This window comes from Misgurnus anguillicaudatus, chromosome 10 (assembly GCF_027580225.2).
Source record: "Misgurnus anguillicaudatus chromosome 10, ASM2758022v2, whole genome shotgun sequence".
NCBI lineage: Eukaryota > Metazoa > Chordata > Actinopteri > Cypriniformes > Cobitidae > Misgurnus > Misgurnus anguillicaudatus.
The window spans coordinates 9941367-9960960 of NC_073346.2; the positions used below are offsets into that span (position 1 = coordinate 9941367).

Genomic DNA, 19594 nt, shown 5'->3' on the forward strand with positions numbered 1-19594 from the left:
TAAAGGGACACAAGGCAGCATTTTTATGTTAATAAATCATCTTCGTAAGTCGGTATATGGTTAAATGACTCATTACATGACGAATAAAGACTCTCTCGCCCACCCCTACCGTCTGTAGGAAGAATACCCCACTTGCAAGTTCGCTGTATCCGACCCGGTGTCCTTCAGTCTCGTAAAGTCTCAGATATAGAAAGCATGTACTCCCAGACACTAGGGGGAGCTAATAGAGAAATAATACTCAGACTTGCCTTGTGTCCCTTTAAGATGCGACTGTTGGCATTCGCCCCCTAGTGGCAGTCTTTATTAAATTTACTTTTTAAATTAAAGTTATTCCTTCTGGTTTATTATGTAGAGTGGAAAGGCAGTTTAAAGTAACAGTTGATTAGCCCTGCCTTTGATGTTAGTTTAAGATATCAGTTTAAAGATTTTAGTGACCATAAGCTTAACCCTAACACTAACATATCCAGTTAAAATCAGACATAAAAAATGTGGCAATCTGGATGCCATTTTGCACATTTAATAATGTTCAAAAAGTCTTGGCCTACTCATGACAAATGGAACCAGATCGAATCGAAAATTTGTAACACTGCCTGTGAGAAAAATTCAGTTGTTCAATATCAGTGCCTAAGGGGGCATGTACACCAAAGTGTTAAATGCGGCTGAAAATGCCAGGCGAACACCAACTGTGATCGCTTGCCAGCATTTCCTCAGCCAAGCGCAATGATACCTCAGTTTTGTTTATCAGTCGTAGTACAATGTGCCGGTTGGTGTGGTATTTGTCCCGCCCCTCCTCCACTATGATTGGATGGCTAAGTGACATTGATGAGCTGAGCGTTTTAGCCAAAGTTTAACAGTTTTCAACTCTGGGCACGGCGGTGCATTGTGCATGACGTAATTTTCGTAGAATTATGGAAACCCCACATACATTGTATACATAGGACCCTTGCATACAAGTAAAAAATGGGCCATATTAAAGCCTTAAAGGTCCCGTTCTTTCATTCTTTTTTTGAAGCTTTGATTGTGTTAACAGTGCGCAATATAACGTGTGTTCATGTTTCACGTGTAAAAAACGCCGTATTTTTCACACAATTTACTTATCTGTAGAGCGCTGTTTTCACTGTCCTAAAAACAAGCTAATGTCTTTCTTCTTCTATAAAGTCCCTCCTTCAGAAACACGTAAGCCTGGTAATGTTTATCTAAATTTACAGAGTCGAAATAGAAGAATAGAGGAAGCAAAATGTTTAACAAATAAAAGAATTGTAGCTTATTGTTTGAAAGCTCCAACTTCCCAAAAACTTCACTTAAACACAAACCACACAGAGGTCGTATCAATACTAAAATAGTTATTTTGAAGTAAATAAATAAAAGTCTCAAGGAAATAGAAGACCAGACAACATGAGTCTGAAGAACCACCAGAAAACAAAAATAAAATCTCTAATTAATGTGAAGTCTTAAGTTTGGTCTTTCTCTCAACTAAATAAAAGTGAGAAGATGGTAAGACACTGAGGGGAATGCTCTTTATCCTGTGCTGTCAGCAGGTGAGACTGTGTCCATGTCAACAGGTTCTGATGAGGCTTTTACCGCTCTAATAGGTTTCGTCATGTGGACTGTTGGCATGAAGAAAGACCACAGTCCCCTATCCTGAGGCAGACATTCTGGACAGCAATTGCTGGTGTTAAATCACACCTATCATGTGAGTGAATGAGGTATAGTCTGTACCTCCGAGTAAATGATGGGAATGTGTTCACGAGCAACACCGAAAGTGACAGAGGCAGAAGGATGCTTATCAAAAGTGATAATACATGAGAACGGCCATCAGCAAATGGCACATTTCTATGCTTAACGTCAATTCTCACATCTTTTTGTCAGACTTCCAGATAAGTTTGGGAAACTTGTTCGAAGACAGTAATAATTTTAGTTTGTATGCGTAATAATCGTAGAAGCACACTACAGTTTTAAATAGAGCACAAACACATAGGGGTGCTATAAATTCAATTTTATTTATATACAGTAGCACTTTTCACAATAATAAGCAAAGAACTTAAAGGGCAAGTGGCATCAGCGGAAGTAGTGCAAACCGTTCTGGGAATATTAGGAGAGACACATTTTGTGGAGACAGGAAGGCAAAATTAATATTGAAATAATAATAATAATAATAATAATAATAATAATAGGTATGCAGTGTGAAAATATTTCAAAATGAATGATGACAGCCCACGCATGGAAATCTGCATGCTTTGTTCTGCCTTCATTTAAATTTAAATTTGGGCTTTGAAAAATTGTGATAAGCACATTAGAAAGATTTATTTTTTCATAATATGCGTTGTTAAAAATAAAGACATGATATGTCCATTAGTCTAATTATGTTGTTCTTAGAAAATCGCCAGTTCGCCACATAAAAAACAGTACAACAGGCATCGGTATCGATGCATCCCTAATAAATCATACATTATCATTATTATTATGTTTATGATTATTAATATTTACATAATTGTTATTATTATTATTGTTGTTGTTGCTTTACTGTTATTGTTTTATTATTATTATTATTTTTATTAATATTATTATTATTATTATTGATATCATCATCTTTACCATTGTTGTTGATGTTGTTATATTTATTGGTATAACTGGTATTATTATTATTTGTTTTTAATTGTTATTATTGTTGTTAGTATTGTTATTATTATTATTATTATTATATTTATGAAATTATCATCATCATTATTTTATAGTATTATTATTATATTTATTGGTATTATTGGTATTATTATATTTATTAGTATTATATTTATTGACATGCTTATCATTATTATTGACATTATTATTAATCATATTATTATTATTATTATTATTACTACTAATATTATTATTATTATTATATTTATTGACATTATTATCATTATTGTTGTTATTATTATTATTATTATTATCGTTATTGTTCATTCAAATGGATTGAATTATGAATAAATTCCTAAAAGTAGATCAGACTGTTCTCCATAAGCCATACTGGAGTCCATATGAACCCTACCCCAAAACCACAATAACTAATGGGTGTGGTTCACTGGCTGCCCTTTTAAATAGTAATAAAAGCCTGACGTCAGTTAATAAACAGTATTCATGTCACCCCTATCTGTGTTGCATTAGCATGACAAATCCAAAGTCAAAACTGCAAGTTTATACAGTTGACAGTCACTAAATATTGACTGTGCACATAAGCAGTGAGGTCACAAGCGTTGACTTGCCACGAAAGTTGCATGCTTATCATTTGAGAAATAGAAAAAAAAAAAAGTCTGTTTATTCAAGAAACCAGGCAGACCAATCACTCACTTGGATTATGAAAGAGGTAGACTAAAAGAGAAACAGCGTCCAGATGCTTCTGTTAACATGGATAATAAAGATTAACAAAAAAGCTAATACAGGCTTAAAGCAAACATGACAAACGCAGAATAAAAGAAAAACATTTACTAGATTAAACTCACAATAGCAAGGCTGATGAAGTCAGCTGACATACAGTATGTCAGTTTGTGTTACTCTATATCTGCTGTAAACTTTATGGGGCTGTTTCCTGGACAGGGTTTGAAGTCTGGACTAGACATAAATTAGGAAATATTTTACATAAAACTTACTGGTGCTCATTTTAAGACATGCATTATAGTCTGGGACTAAATCTAATATTTGTTCAGAGATTAAACTAACAGCGTCACACTTTTTTTATATGGAACACTTTGAAACGACAGAAACTAATTAAAAGATATTCATCCTTTCATATTTATTTAAAGGTCAGATGGAATGCTGAAACCAAATGTTCTGTAGATTCATATTTATGATTCAAATTATAAATCATTATAAGTGCTTATGTTAGTAAACAGCCTTGACTCAATAAAGCTAAGTGCTTTAATCACAACAAAAACAAAACGTACCGATTTAAGTAATAAGACGCAATTTTAGGAGACAATATAAACCCCTTTAAATTTATAATCTCTTCAACCCATCTAATCCAAACACAAATCATTTGTAATCATACTATACAAACATAAACACATCCATAAGTATGTCAGGGAACTGATTTTATACAAATGTCTTCAATGTAATTGTGTGATGAAATATCAGTCAGCATACAAAAACACAGTTTTTATTTTGCCATGTTTACACACAAGCGTCTTAGTGTCTATTGCACTGATAAACATTACTGACCAGCAGTTATAAATCACTGTTTTGTGCATGGGACAAATGTCCATGTTATATCAACTGCCTAGTTATATGGCATTATGTCCTCATGCCACAACGTATTGCAGGACACTGGGCAGCCAGACATCCAAATTTATTCTTGATGCGGCATGCTAAGCGTAATGGTGCGCAGAGGCCGATAAGAGCCTAATGATGCAGGTCACTGTTTTCCATAAACATCTTATTACTCTTCACTAAACATACTGTATACACGCTGCAGGCACACTCAAGACTTTGTGTAATTATTGACTCAAACAGTACATCATAAACATGTGTCTACTGTATGTTTACATGCTTCACAATGAGCAAGATATAGACCGTGTTGTCTGTAAGGCCTTTAACGCGCAAAATACATTTACTAGATGTACAATACAAATAGGTGTCTCTTTCAAATTAAAACGCAGAGCAATATATCAAAGCACACATAAAATTATTCACCTGAGTAGGGATGGGCGATATTTCGGAATGTCGTGCGTATCTACGCCGGTTCCATGATAAGTAGTAAATCCCCCATTGTTGTTTGTGTAAACAGCCCCTAAGTTTCTGGTGTGCTGTTATGCAAATAAACGATTGATGCAAAATGACTGGGGACTATAAAATGCCCTCTCATTATTGGAACGTCATAAAAATCACTTCTATATGGTATCATGATAAACACACTAGACATTAGCAAAGTGCACATCTGTGTGTTTGCCATATTTCAAAGTGCAAAAATCGATGGTGGACTGACAGATGGCAGAAAATGTGTCTTCTGTACACCCATGCATTCAGACGACACATATGCCAGTCACATTGATTTGCTGTTAAGCATGCACTTAAGCACAATAATCATAAACGCTATTGAAGAGCTTCTTCTATCTTACCCAAGTCATAAACACTGGCATTTGCAAAATGTCAAGATTTAATCCATATCATTTCTTCAACAGAGGAAAAAAATACTCAACACATTTTCAGCATAATCAATCCGAGTTCTCGGCCCTAATGAAAATAATGTCTCTTGGTTGATCAATACAAACATAAAGGCATAAACTTAAGTGCAAAGTCATGCATCATGGTTCAGGGTTTGTCGATGGTGTTCCTGTAATTCTAATTTGGAAACAAACAACTTCCATAGAGGTAAATATATTTTAGTATCTTTTTATTAAAGCAGTTACTTACTTCTCTTTTAGGAAGTCTACGACCCGATTAAAGTCAGCACAGCAATACTCTCTCCTCATGTCCATTAGAACGCTGTCGGACGCTGATTGGACGGGCACGTGGAGGAAGGCGTAGACTCGTGGGTGGTTCAGGATTTTTGCCATTTCCTGTCAAAGCAAGAAAGAGGATTAAGAAGAGCACGGCTATGATGTGATGGGAGGTGAAAGGGATGGACGGTGCATTTTAAATACCATTATTTGTGCCTACTGCACAGATCTGATATGTACCTGTAGACACACATGATTTTCTTTAGACAGAGCTGAATGTTTAGATTAAAAACCCAGGAGATGGATTAGCTTGTTCCCGTCCAAATCGATTTGCCCCTCAAGGCTAAAACTAGTGTGCAATGTGCTATCATCAGTAGTAGATCAGATGACCAGATATTATATATATATAAAACACATATTACGCTTGAAAGTGGCCAAACAAGTAAGGAATACTTAACAATCACCAAACAATTAGTCGTTCCTCAAAATCTGTATTTCATGCACAACTTGGTTTGTGCATTTATACGGGCTGTTTAAGTATTGTTTACACTGTTTGCATAATGGCTTAAATAAAATAAATACGTTAGCAACTATTTCAGCAGGTGACGTCAGCAGCATGCGCCATAGTCTGCTTGTGAACACGCACTGAATGACCAAGGAGGAGCACAAAAGTGTTCTCGTCGCTTCATAATATGCGTTTGAACTAATGATGGCACTTGGACCTTTTTGGCAATGTCATTCATTCTTTTCTAGGCTTGATTATGAAAATTAAACAGAAGTCTATGGGACAGTCACAACAAGCCTCCCGGTTTTCATCCAAAATATCTAAAAATGCATTCTGAAGACAATCAAAGGACTTTGTGGTCTAGAACATCACAGGGTAAGTGACTTATGATAAAATTGTAATTTTGCGGTGAACTAACCATTTAAGTCTTATTTATATTTTTGCATCAGACCTATGTGGTAGCGTCTACGCTGTTTTGGTGTGTCTATAGACGGAACTTTACTTCCAGTCTCTGTTTGTTTAACCCTTAAGAGATCCTAGGGACATTTTCTGCCATTTTGATTTTGATTTTTAAACCATCTTGACTGTGATGATTGAATATAGCCCAAACTTGCCAAAGGTTAATCATTTTTGATACATTTTAGAATTTTGGTTTCATTTTTTTAAATTAGCTTAAAATGGCTAAGCTACGCAAAAACCGACACATGTGATCCTAGGGACAAAAAATGCCCCATTGAAAACCATTATAACTACCATTTTTGACCCCTATTTATCTTAACATAAACTAATACATACCTTTATGTCAATATATCATTTTGAACTACTGGCCTTGAAGTTTCAATTTTTATACTTGTCCACCAGGTGGCGCTACTTTTTACCATTTCATGCATTCATCAAAATGTCACAATTTTTGCTGTTTTCTGCGGACCGCATAGCTGCTGAAAAGATAAACCTTTAATGTTGAAAATTGGTGTGTGTGTAAAAAAAGTGTGTCTGAGTGGTAAGGGGGTGGTGGTGATGTCGGGGTGGAGTCGATGTTGAGTGGGGCAGGGGGGCATATTCAACATATCCAAATTCTTCGCTCTTTGAAGGGCACATTCTGCATTATAAACTAATTCAGTAATAAAAACGATGAGAGGTCAGAACCGAAACAAAATCAATGTTCATTTTGGTTCTCGCTCATGTTGTTTATGCAAGTACACTGCTATAAGTATGAACAGTATAGCAGAAGTAGTAAAAATGGCAAGGCATTACAGCACACACAAGGCTCCTGAAATAATCATGCATTTCAAGAGCGAGGATGGCTCCTCATCTTCCTCCGAGGATTCTGAGGTCGACACGGAGGCCTCAGAGGTAGAAGTAGACCAGCTGGAGTCTAATTCATTAGAGGGATCTTCAGAAGACTTGTCAGAAGGTGAGAGCGGAGAGGAGATTGATGAAGTGGCGGCAGGATGGACATCAAAAATTGAAAAATCTTTTGGTCTCCCACAAACATGGAGACGCTCCGCTACTTCCCAACAGCCAGAGATTTGATCCCAGGGCTCACACACTATGCCACTGCCCAAATCAGTGCCCTGACTTCAAGCTTTTCATTGATGCATGAAATCCTGCAGCATATTGGGGCCATGACAAACCTACATGGGAGACAGTCACAGACTGGAGAGATCTTGAGACAGAGAAACTGCAGGCTTATGTGGGGCTGCTCATTCTGACCGGTGTTTACAGATAAAAAATGAATCAGCCCTCAGTCTCTGGAGTGAGAAATGAGGACAGGTCACTATCTGGGCTACGATATCCCACAAAAGTTTTCACGACATCAGCCGAACACTGTGGTTCGATTAATGTTAACATATTGGCATTTAAAGGGTTAAAATTTCCACAAATTTAATTAAAATTTGACATGTATGTTTCAGGAATTAGTGTTAAAAGATTTAATAGTTTAAAAAGGAAAAAAATGATTGATGTATGATATTTTTAGAGCAGTTTTTGGGAAGGTGTCATTTTGGCCTTAGGATCATTTTGGCCTTAGGAAGTGTGAGTTTTGTATAAAATCTGTCCCTGTTAAAAAAATAACAATGCCTTTAAATCAAAGTTACTACCAATCTTTAACCCATCCTAGGGTCTAATAATAATTATAATCAAATGGTAGTTCAAATGTTTTTTTTGGGGAAAATATTTAGATTTTTGTTTTTTTCTGTTAAAAAAACATGGGTTAATGTAAACAAACTGGCATGTAAAGGGTTAAAATTTCCACAAATTTAATTAATATTTCATATGTATGTTTCAGTCAGAAGTAGTTCTAAAAGACTGAATCATTTAAAGTGTAAAAAAAATGTTGACATATGATATTTTTAGAGCAATTTTTAGGAAGGTGTCATTTTGTGGCCTTAGGAACACTTAAGGAAGTTTTTTATAAAATCTGACCTTGTTCAAAAAATAACAATGCATGAAAATTAATGTTGCTACCAATCTTTGACCCATCTCAGGGTATAATAATAACAATAATCACATGGTGGTTCAAATGTGTTTTTTGGAAAATATTTAGTTTTTTTGTTTTTTCTGTTAAAAAAACATGGGCTAATGTAAACAAACAGGCATATAAAGGGTTAAAATTTTCACAAATTATATTAATATTTGATATGTATGTTTCAGGCAGAAGTAGTTTTAAAAGACTGAATCGTTTAAAGTGGAAAAAAATATTGATGTATGATATTTTTAGAGCAGTTTTGGGAGGGTGACATTTTGTGGCCTTAGGAACACAAGTGTGAGTTTTTTATAAAATCTGACTCTGTTCAAAAAATAACAATGCATTAAAATCAATGTTGCTACCAATCTTTGACCCATCCCAGGGTCTAATAATTAAAATAATCAAATGGTAGTTCAAAAGTTTTTTTTTGGAAAATATTTAGTTTTTTGGTTTTTTCCTGTTAAAAAAACAGGGGTTAATATAAACAAAATGGCATATAAAGGGTTAAAATTTTCACAAATCTAATTAATATTTGATATGTATGTTTCAAGCAGAAGTAGTTTTACAAGACTGAATCGTTTAAAGTGGGAAAAAATATTGATGTATGATATTTTAGAGAGGTTTTTGGGAAGGTGACATTTTCTGTCCTTAGGATCACAAGTGTGAGTTTTTTACAAAATTTGACCCTGTTCAAAAAGTAACAATGCATCAAAATAAAATTTGCCACCAATCTTTGACCCATCCCAGGGTCTAATAATTAAAATAATCAAATGGTAGTTCAAAAGTTTTTTTTGGAAAATATTTTGTTTTTTTGTTTTTTCCTGTTAAAAAAACAGGGGTTAATGTAAACAAAATGGCATATAAAGGGTTAAAATTTTCACAAATCTAATTAATATTTTATATGTATGTTTCAAGCAGAAGTAGTTTTACAAGACTGAATCGTTTAAAGTGGGAAAAAATATTGATGTATGATATTTTAGAGCAGTTTTTGGGAAGGTGACATTTTCTGTCCTTAGGAACACATACGTAAGTTTTTTTAAGGATCTCTTGAGGGTTAATAGTCTGACTTGCTAAACTATACTCTGGAATTTGCAACAAATTGTATCGCTTTATGCGATATACAATAAAACTAGTACTCGTATTTAAAGGAACAGTATGTAAGAAATGTATATCAATTAATCATAAAATGACCCTGATATGTCACTAGACATTAAGAAATCATTTTCATTTCAAGTACTTATATCACTGACAACACTAGTCTGGCAAGGATATTGTCATTTAAAAAGTGGAGTTGCACCCCTCAACGGATGTTTATGTTGTCATTTTGGGTATTGGCAACCAGTTGTGTGATTGCAATACCAGTTTTGACCACAATCCTACATACTGTTCCTTTAAAATAAAAAAGCGCTCGTAACACAACAACATTGATGAAAAGAGCAACATCAGTACAGCCTCAATATAAATGTATGGTGATTTTGTCAGTTAAATAAAGAGCTAATTGGTTAACAAAAGGAGTTACTGGGTCATGGGTCTTTACTGGGTTGTGTTTAGTCACTATTTTACAGACAACAGATAATTTTAAACAGATAATAAAAGTAGAATTCAGTTGTGTTAAAATGCAATATAATGTGACAGATCAAAGATTAAAACCCAACGCAATGACGTCACATATATGCTAATCGCCATGTGACGTCATCACCACCACAGTCTCTCAAAATCCTGTGGGAAAAACTGTGATATAGTACACATTTTACACAGTAACGTTAGCTCAGTGTAGATTTTGATACGCTTTAGCTATGAATTGAACTAAGGTACTGTTTATTTTGCTTGTTTTTAAGAAATAAACTACCCAAAGGACTTTGTTGTTATTGATTTTTAGTGGAGTTTACCGGAAGTAACGTTTGTTCCACAAAAGCCGTTTGTTTATGTTGTTACTGCTGAAACCGTCTATACACGCTTGACAATCCAGTCCAGTGGCTACAGCTGTGGGTTTTAGGTTAAACTGCTGATGCATCGCTGCAGTCCTGCCACATGATGTGACCAATATATGCAAACATGTTATTTCATCATAAACGCTGCGTCATCTGTGAATCATCAGAAAAGTGCCTGCATTTACCACATCAGATGCAGTTTACAACAGAAGAATACTGGCCATGCTAAGTTTTTTTAAATATTTGAAACCCTGGGAAGTGAGAATGTCAAGTTTCCATTTCAATAAACTGTTCCATACTAAATCTTTGGGAGCCCAAAGGGACCCATTTAACTTTTGCTTTAATTATCTGGATCTCAGGGGTTCGCTGGTAACCGGGTATATTTTCTTCAAAAGTGGAATACAGTACCTAGAAAGACAATTGAGGGCCAGACTAAAAATAATTTAATTAATTAGACGACATTTTTATTTTGTATATCATTGAAGATTCATAGCTCAATGTTCCAGACATGTGCAAATAGGAGCCTATGAATAGCCCACAAATATATAAGTGCAAGAACGTATTCTATACATTGTGTCCTAAGTCCACCAGTTAATCTAATAACTTCTTATATACACATTCAAACTAAAAAACACAAAGTGTGAACAGAATAAAGTAAAATCAAATGAAAAATCGAAAGAGAGACACAGATTGAGTTGAGGCTGAACTGAATTAATTTCCTGATATTAAAGTTTAGAGAAAGAAAGCTGTTAACGTATTACAAGCTGTCTGGTAGCCGTAATCACCATTTAAAAACATCATTATGCCAAATTTCTTATCATCGCCCATGGAAAAATAAGTAGAGGAGAAGGGAGGAGAGGCATAACATTTTATCCCCAGTCTTTTTCTGAGAAATTGTTGATTGCGGGTTATCATCACAATTAAAATCCATTGTGTGAGTGGAGCCCCCCGAACGCACACCCCTCCCCTGTTCGTCTCATCTGTTCTCTTGTGCCTCTCTGTATGGGGTTCGACATTAAAGGATCAAAATTAAAATAATTAATTAGTTTAAAGAATGGCGACTGATTGGTTAGTGGAGATAAATTGGGCCCGCTTGCACTGGGACATGTAAAGGATCTCACTGAATTAACACCACACGTGTCACGTCGCACAAACGGGAGGGGTGGCACATAACACGGTGTGACTGGGGTGAGAGACTGAGTCTGTCCAAACCCTCGCATGTGCGTCCAAATACACACCAATCTAGAGGTTTACAACTTTAGGAGGAGAACTCTTGCTTTCAAATAAACAAAGAAGAAAAGTGGGGATTGTAAGATGATGTTGTAATATAATAATTAAGCACTACACAAATAAGAATGTGTGCTAATTCAAGAGTTAGCGTAGACAAACTCCCAAATACAACTGAACAGTTGAATAGTTCAGATGTAAAACCCATCTGAAGCGTTTTCTTGTGAATAAGCATTTTTATCAGGCTCTTATGTTAAGGTTTAGTAATTTTACTTTAATAGCAATGAAAAGGTTATTAGTCAGTTTCTAAAATGCCTTATTTTCACAAATCTCACTTTAAGTGATTTCATTGGGTGTTAACAAATTTGACTGTCTTTTGCTGCAAAACCCTCTAAATACATGCAAGCTTTTTGGGCAAAAACCTCCCACTCTGAGGACTTTGCTAAAAAATCAATGTGGTGTTTAGCAGATTCTCCCAATAAACCAGTACCGTATTTTCCGGCTTATAAGTCGATTCGGAGTATAAGTCGCATTAGTCAAAAAATGCGTCACGAAGAGGAAAAAACATATATAAGTCGCACTGGACTATAAGTTGCATTTATTTAGAAAATTATTATTCTTTTTGGGGTCATTTTGTTTGTGAAGTCTTTCTCCGTTGTTTTTTAAGTTAATGTTTCAGTAGTAACAGAGTTTTTTTCAGGGGAAGGCTACAGGAGAAACACATAGTGACATCTCATGGCTGTAGACGTTAATGTTTTCCTTTGGTTCATGTTAGTCAGTATGAATAAATTTTGACATATAAGTTGCACTTGACTATAACTCACAGAACCAGCCAAACTATGAAAAAAGTGTGACTTATAGTCCGGAAAATACAGTATTTTCGCATGGCCTGAGGCCAGAATTAAGCAGATTTGGAGCGAAAGTATTTGACGAACGTATATGTGACCCGAGAGCATTCACCTAGGGTTCGATTCACGATTTTACATTTCCTTTGTTGTGTAAGTGTGTATGAGTACATGAAGAGTTTCGTTGCAAAACGAGATAAATCCATTTTTAACATTTTTGTCAAAACATGTATATTATTATGTTATCATGTTATTATTTTGTTTTATGGTGCTACTTAGCTGTATTTTTTATGAAGTTATGAAGGTTTAAATCAAAACAAACCAACTGCAGTTGAATTGATATTAATTGGAATTCACAACCAAAAAACGAGATTTCTGAAAAAAAACGGAGTTATCTCGTTTTGGAACGAAACTCTTCACATGTTAACGAAAGTAAACGATGACGCGAGTTATCATCTCCAACGTAAATCTCTTTTCTTGGACTATAATAAACACACGGATTGTAGGCAACGGTTTTCTTCCTGGACCTGTTGACGTGGACAAGACCGAGATTATCATAATTACTCCCGCTTTGACTCGCAGCATGTAAGTTAACTCCTGTTACCATTGCATTGTGAGCGAATCTTTCAAACATGGTAAAGAGCGTCACATTTCCGGCTGATGTCAGGTCTATTCAGGCCAATCACAACGTACAGATTAGCTGGCCAATCAGGGACACAGAGCTTTTCATAAGTGCGTTTCAGGAAAAGAGTAACATTCTGTCTCTTTTTTGAAACCAATATTGTTAAAAGGTCATTCTTACAGTCACCACCAGGATTTTCCGCAATGGCGCTAGTTTTTTTCGTTTGTGTGAAAATTGCCACTCACAATCCACCAAGTAAACCAACTATGTATTTAGGTCTGCCGCCTTGTTACACATCACACAAATGAGAGAGAGAGAGGGAAGAAAATATTGGGTCTGATTGGCGAATAAATAGGGTTTAGATTTACATTGTAAGTGTGACCAAGTTTGAAACGTATACATCTCAGATTGTTGTGAAGTAAACACGTGAACGCAGCATCTGAATACATGGAAATACTGTACATGCAAGTTAATCACCATAATTTAGATAGAAGATCACATATGTATAAATCAAGATCGTGATTCTTTTTTGATTAATCGTGCACACCAACCGACCATCCCTTGAAATATACCATTTTATAGGCTATTTGCAACAGTAACCTATGAAGACTTACAACGACAAATCCTCGAACGCTTGTGTTGCACAAACCAAGAACAATATCCTGTCCTTTGCAAACCACAATAACAAAGAACCAATAACACCAACAACCCCCAATCTAAGTCCATCACTCATGCTTAAATACATGCCCATCATCAAATTGAAAATCTCATTGGAATGCACTTAAAGTAGAGTCACTATAATTCACCCTCTCAAATGTGGAAGATGCGATTATGCAGATTGCTGGTTGTGTCAACCAAAATGAGAGAGAGGGAGGAGAAAAAACACATCTGAAGTGTTGAATATTCAATCTAAAGATACGCTTTGGATTAGCTTTGGATAAAAATAAAAAGCGTAAACACAGCTTTAATTTCCGACCAAAACCAGAAATTGCTCAGGAATATTAGATCTGATCGAGCTGTGATAAATGCAGACCTGTTAATTAAAAAAACAAAAAAGTAATTATTCTTCATGTTTCTCTTGTTTTCTACATGCCCGCAAATTGTCGCCCAAAGCAATTTCGCTTAATACGGATGCCATTTACTCAAGGTAAATATTCATTTATGTGGCCATGCTAATGTGGCCCGGGATCTCATTAGAGAAAGACAATAAGGAGCTTCCCATGATTCCAATCAACCAATCCCACATCTGTGTGGATGCTGAAGGGGCGGGATAATGCCAGATGGCATTCAACCTGAGTGACAACCAAGCAGAGGAGGAGGAGAGAGATTTATACAGAGGCGTGTCATTGTCTCTCCTTCCTTCTCTCTGTGACCCATGAGCATCATTTATCAGGATCATGTTATATGCTGCAGACCTGTTAATGACTGTACACCTGCGTATGGTGGTCAGGACTAATCCCCGAGGCCAGGCCATAACACTGCACTTAAAGACATTAAGGCAGCACTACATCTTATAAATACATTTAGACCTCATCTCTGAATCACAACCCTGAAATTCATGTGGAATATGACAGGAGCAGGAAGTCATATACCAGATTTTATTGCAGATGAACTTTTAAAGATTAATGCTTAGGGGCAGGACTCCTCAATGACTCTTAGGGGCCAGATTATCCAGATGAAAATTTAGAGCCAAAGGCAAGAAAACACCCAGGACTGGTGGTCAGTCCATTTTAGGACTAGCACGCACAGACCAAACAACACACAAATGTTTTATTCCCACATACAATTTGGAGTCCTATATCAACATAACCTGAACTGTGGGAGAAACATTGGCAAGTTTTTGGTTTTAATAAGGTGAACATCTGCCCATCCCAAAATTTTGATCTTTGAGGTGAAGCATTTGGATTTATTTTGATATATTATTGGATTTTTCTTGTTCGCTGTTTTTTCGTAGCAACACTAGTGGAGCGCTCATGCCTCTGTCATTTTCTCCACCGCGCACACACGACTTTTTCCCCTTCTAGGCATTTATTTTTTCAAAAAAGAGACTTGTCATGTACATGATGCACATTTAAATACTTCATTAACGACTACTTGTTCAGTTCGGTTATGTTTACACTATGCAGAGTTTCTTCGAAAGTAAGCTGGAAACTTTGTTGCTATGAGTTGACAATGGTATCCATAGACATGTATAACATAGATGCCACAGTGATAGATCAATCACGGGATACAGTCTTTAAAGGAACACTCAATTTTTTTGAACGACGAGACCGGCTGAATGGATCCCAAAACTGTAAAAATCAAATGTTTAGGGGAGCTGGAAAATGAGCATATTTTCAAAAAAGTGGAGTGTCCCTTTAAAAATGACTACCCTTAACAAGGGTTTAAATTTATATATTTATAAATTAACCTGTGAAAAGTAATAAAACAAATATGGACAAATAACCATACAAACATCATTCATTGATTTTTTTGTACTTTTAGCAACTAACAACTAACTAATATTGCAAACCGTAATATTGCCTTAACCTAATCCATAAAGCACAAATACTTTCAATGGGATAAAATGACATACTATCTGTTATTATGGGACTTGATCCATTACAATCTGATACCAAAAGCACATATTAAAAACCTTTTGTTTGTACGTCAATAGCAGGACATTTTCACAAAACATTTTTTTAATTTTGAAAACCAACCATGGAACATTAAACACGACAACACTGACAGCAAAACAGCAAAGTCCAGCTTTGGGAACGTGACCCCTATGGTGGATAAGGTGTGGATGAAATTAATCCGACCATGGTGTGGCACGGCACGTCCATGAGGTCAGCCAGGCGACACCTTATCCAGACCGGTTCTGACGTAACACCAGAATCCTGCTGCGGTTTAGCACGAGTCCCTGTGCATGAAGGGTGCTGAAAAAGAGCTTTGCTTTCATCTTCCTCCGATCAAATAAAACCAAAGCAGCTTGGCAAGAAAAACACGCAAAGCCAATTGGTCTGATAGTTAACAGATGCGGCAGATAAAATGCATTAAAATCTATCAAAGACGGCACCTATTGCGGTTTTTGAAAGGACTTAGCATGGTTTCGGATGCTTCACCCATCGGTAAAGCGTGGACTATAATTGAAAGTTTTATCTTTCAAAAACACTGTCCTCTAATAAAATTTCATTTTTTTTTCTCAAGCAGCCCAATAAATCTGTGCCTCTCGAATAATTGCTGTTTTCTTTGGAAGGTGCACATATGCTTTGGCACAGGGAACATGAAAAACATGAGAACACTGAGATGATGAAAGGCACCTCTTCCATCGATATTTAAATGGAAACGTGTCACAGGACCCAAACACTTTGAAATTGAACAGGAAAATGGGGTGACCAGGGTTAAGCAACAAGCCATATGTGTCCATGAGAGCAGCTGTCTGGTCAGAAGGGCAATATTCCTAAAATAACACATTTTCCTAAACAATTCATCTAGTAACATAAATGTAATCAGAGTGATAGAAACTATTTCAAAATATAATATATAAAACAGATTTCTATTGAATCTGAAAACCTTCTGTTGAGGTACATCAACAGTAAAAACACATTTTACTCTACACACATTTAACCCTACAAATTAAAAAAATATTTGAAGAGCTCAGATGCAAACCCCTCTAAGTGCGCCGAGACGTTTTCTTGTAAATGAGCATTTCTTTTCAGACTCTGCCAACAAAGCGATATTTCTGAATGACCTGAGACAGAGAATAAGCGGATTTGAAATGAAAGTATTTGATGAACGTAGTGAAAAAAGTTTCACTTTTTTATATGTTGTTGTAGGAGGCCTGTAATGCAGAAATAAATGGGTTTATGTGTGGATTGTATGTATTTATCTTTTTTATCAGTTTTTGGCGGAAGAGCGATACCTGCTGGAGCTTCCAGGTCTGCGGGAGACCATAATGCAGTCTGGACCTCCCGCCCAGTCTTCAATGGACTTGGGAAGTCTACGGATGGATCTACCAACCCCAGCAACATGGTATGGGTCATTATGGTGCAGATCATGATTTAGGCTCTACGAGATTCCCTGCTCCCAATCAGCCAATACAATGGGCAGAGCCGAAGATACCCATCTTCCAACAAGGGGAGGACATCGAGAGCTACCTTCAACGGTTTAAGCATTTTGCTAAGACTTGAAGGTGGCCTCAGGAAGAGTGGAGTTATCGTCTGGTACCGCTGCTGTTAGGGCAAGCGTATTTGGTCATGGACAAAACTCAGGCGGAACAACACTCTGAGCTGAAGGAGGCTTTTCTGGCAAAGTTTGACGTCTTGGCAGAGACATATCCTCAACTGTGGCTCAGAAGAGTGGTAATGAATCTACCTGTGTACAACCAGGTAAGAGACTGATTTGCTTTTACTGCCAACAGTTGGGGCACAAAGCGGCTGATTGCCCCATACGTAAAGCAAAACTAACTGGGTTCTGTTATGTTCCACGAGAAGGGGACAATGTTTAAGACTCTATACATGAACTAAATATAATGTGTGATGTAACCATCAATGGACATTGCCTACGAGCCTTAGTGGACATTTTTGATAAAAGTTTTCTATTGAAAGTGGCAAAAGTGGACAATTTACCTGCCGATGTAACCCAAAAATAACTGTATCCAGTTATTCGTTAGAGTGGAAATACCAGACGAGATCCTGAGAGACCAAGGCACAAATTTCACATCAAAGTTGATGGGTCAGGGTCCATACAATGTGATCCGGAAGATGGGGCCAGTTACTTATGAAGTCTATCACCCTGAGAAAGGCAAGACCAAGCAAACCTACCATGTGAACCTATTAAAAAAGTGGAAGGAGCCAAATGGAGAGACGTCTGAAAGTCACTGCTTGTGTGGAAGGTGTAAAGTGTGGAGGATGATGTTTCAGAGTCAAGAGTTAAACAGAGAGTGTCTGTGGTGGATCTGGATCTGAGTCACCTAGAGGACCTCAAGCGACGAGACCTGCAACAGCTACTGAACCGGTTCCCTGAGATGTTCAGTCAGAGACCTGGGCGGACAGAGCTGGCCCAGTACATCATACACTTATCTGATCCGACACCTTTGAGACAATGGCCATACAAAGTACCAGAGCGGCTAGTCAAACCACTAAAGGAGGAGGTCACAGTTATGAGAGAGCTTGGAATGATAGAGCCTTCAAGCAAGTGAATGGAGCAGTCCGGTAGTGAAAGTAGGTAAAGCACAGCACATTGGACCTGTGTAAGGGGTACTGGCAGGTAGCCTTAGATCCAGCTTCAAGATCTTACACCGCATTCCATATGCCTCTGGGGCTATTCCAATTAACAGTCCTGCTGTCTGTGGCCTACCTGGACGATGTGGTCATCTACAGCCACTTGTTGACAAGTATAACTGATATAACTGGGAAGAAGGAAACTTTTACATGGGATACTAACTGGGAAGTGGACAGCTACATTCACAAGTGGATAAAGTGGAGGCGATTCGACGGAGCCCAAGACCAACCTCAAAGAAAGAGTTGAGGTCTTTCTTGGGTCTCCCTGGGTGGTACTGAAGATTCATCCCTAAATTTGCTGTGATTGCTGCGTCACTAACTTACCTGCAAGGGAAGAACATCAAGAACCCAATACCCTGGACCAAAGATACTGAGGTGGCGATCAAGGCCCTGAAAGAAAGAATGTTTGCCAACCCAGTGCTCCAGATCCACAAATTTTCAAAGCGGTTCCTGGTCCAGGTAGATGCCTTTGCAACATAAATAATGGCAGTCCTGGCCCAGGGAAAAGTGGGGCAAGAGTTACCGGTGCTTTATTTAAGCCAAAAGTTGTTGCCTCAAGAAACCAGATACTCTGTGGAGGAAAAGGAGTGCCTAGCCATCAAGTCTGGATAGCTCCCAGTATTATCTCCTAGGGCGGGAGTTTAATCTGGAAACAGACCACCGAGCCCTGAACTGGCTTCACACAGTGAAGGACAGAAATTCCAGGGTGCCAAGATGGTACCTCAATCACCAACCCAATAAATTCAAGGTACAGCATCGCCCAGGGAAGCAGAATGTGGTCGCACACTACCCGTCTCATTTCCTGGCCAGCACACGGCTTGAAGAGGGGGAAAGTAATGTGATGGAGCAGGGCCGCCATGCTCGCTGAGAAGGCAACACTTGCAAAGGCACACATACACATACAAATAGAGCAAGTACCCATGCATACACCGCATACACTTACCTTAATCATACTCCATTACAGCAGCGGGTGCACATAAAGCTGATACACATGAACATTTCAGTCATTATCTTTCCCCTGATTAATTCATTTATTTCCTACAGTACACATGCACACAATATGTTTTGTTTTATGTCTTGTTAGCCAGCCTTCCGGCTAACAAACCTTAACCTTTAAACATCTAAAACTACTACAATCTTAATTTCTTTAAACTGACAAAGACTTTACTTTAAGACTTTTACTCAAGGTTTTCTAGATAAACGTTTGTCTACCGAGTTTACCATCTATATTTACCATTATTTTAATATACATTAATACGTCAAAATATTTTGGGATCAAAATCGTGCCCCTGTTTGTATGAGGGTTGCTACCTCCTCAC

At 37.1% G+C, this 19594-nt stretch overlaps 1 protein-coding gene across 2 annotated transcripts in view; it reads right to left on the bottom strand.

The window, feature by feature from the left end:
* cdkal1 (CDK5 regulatory subunit associated protein 1-like 1) overlaps positions 1 to 19594 on the bottom strand; it is a 455867-nt gene that overhangs the window by 164592 nt on the left and 271681 nt on the right. For both annotated transcript variants that reach the window (XM_055209421.2, XM_073871851.1), the window contains exon 10: positions 5389 to 5534. In XM_055209421.2, the coding sequence (XP_055065396.2) occupies positions 5389 to 5534 (146 nt within the window). The remainder of the gene's footprint in view (positions 1 to 5388; positions 5535 to 19594) is intronic.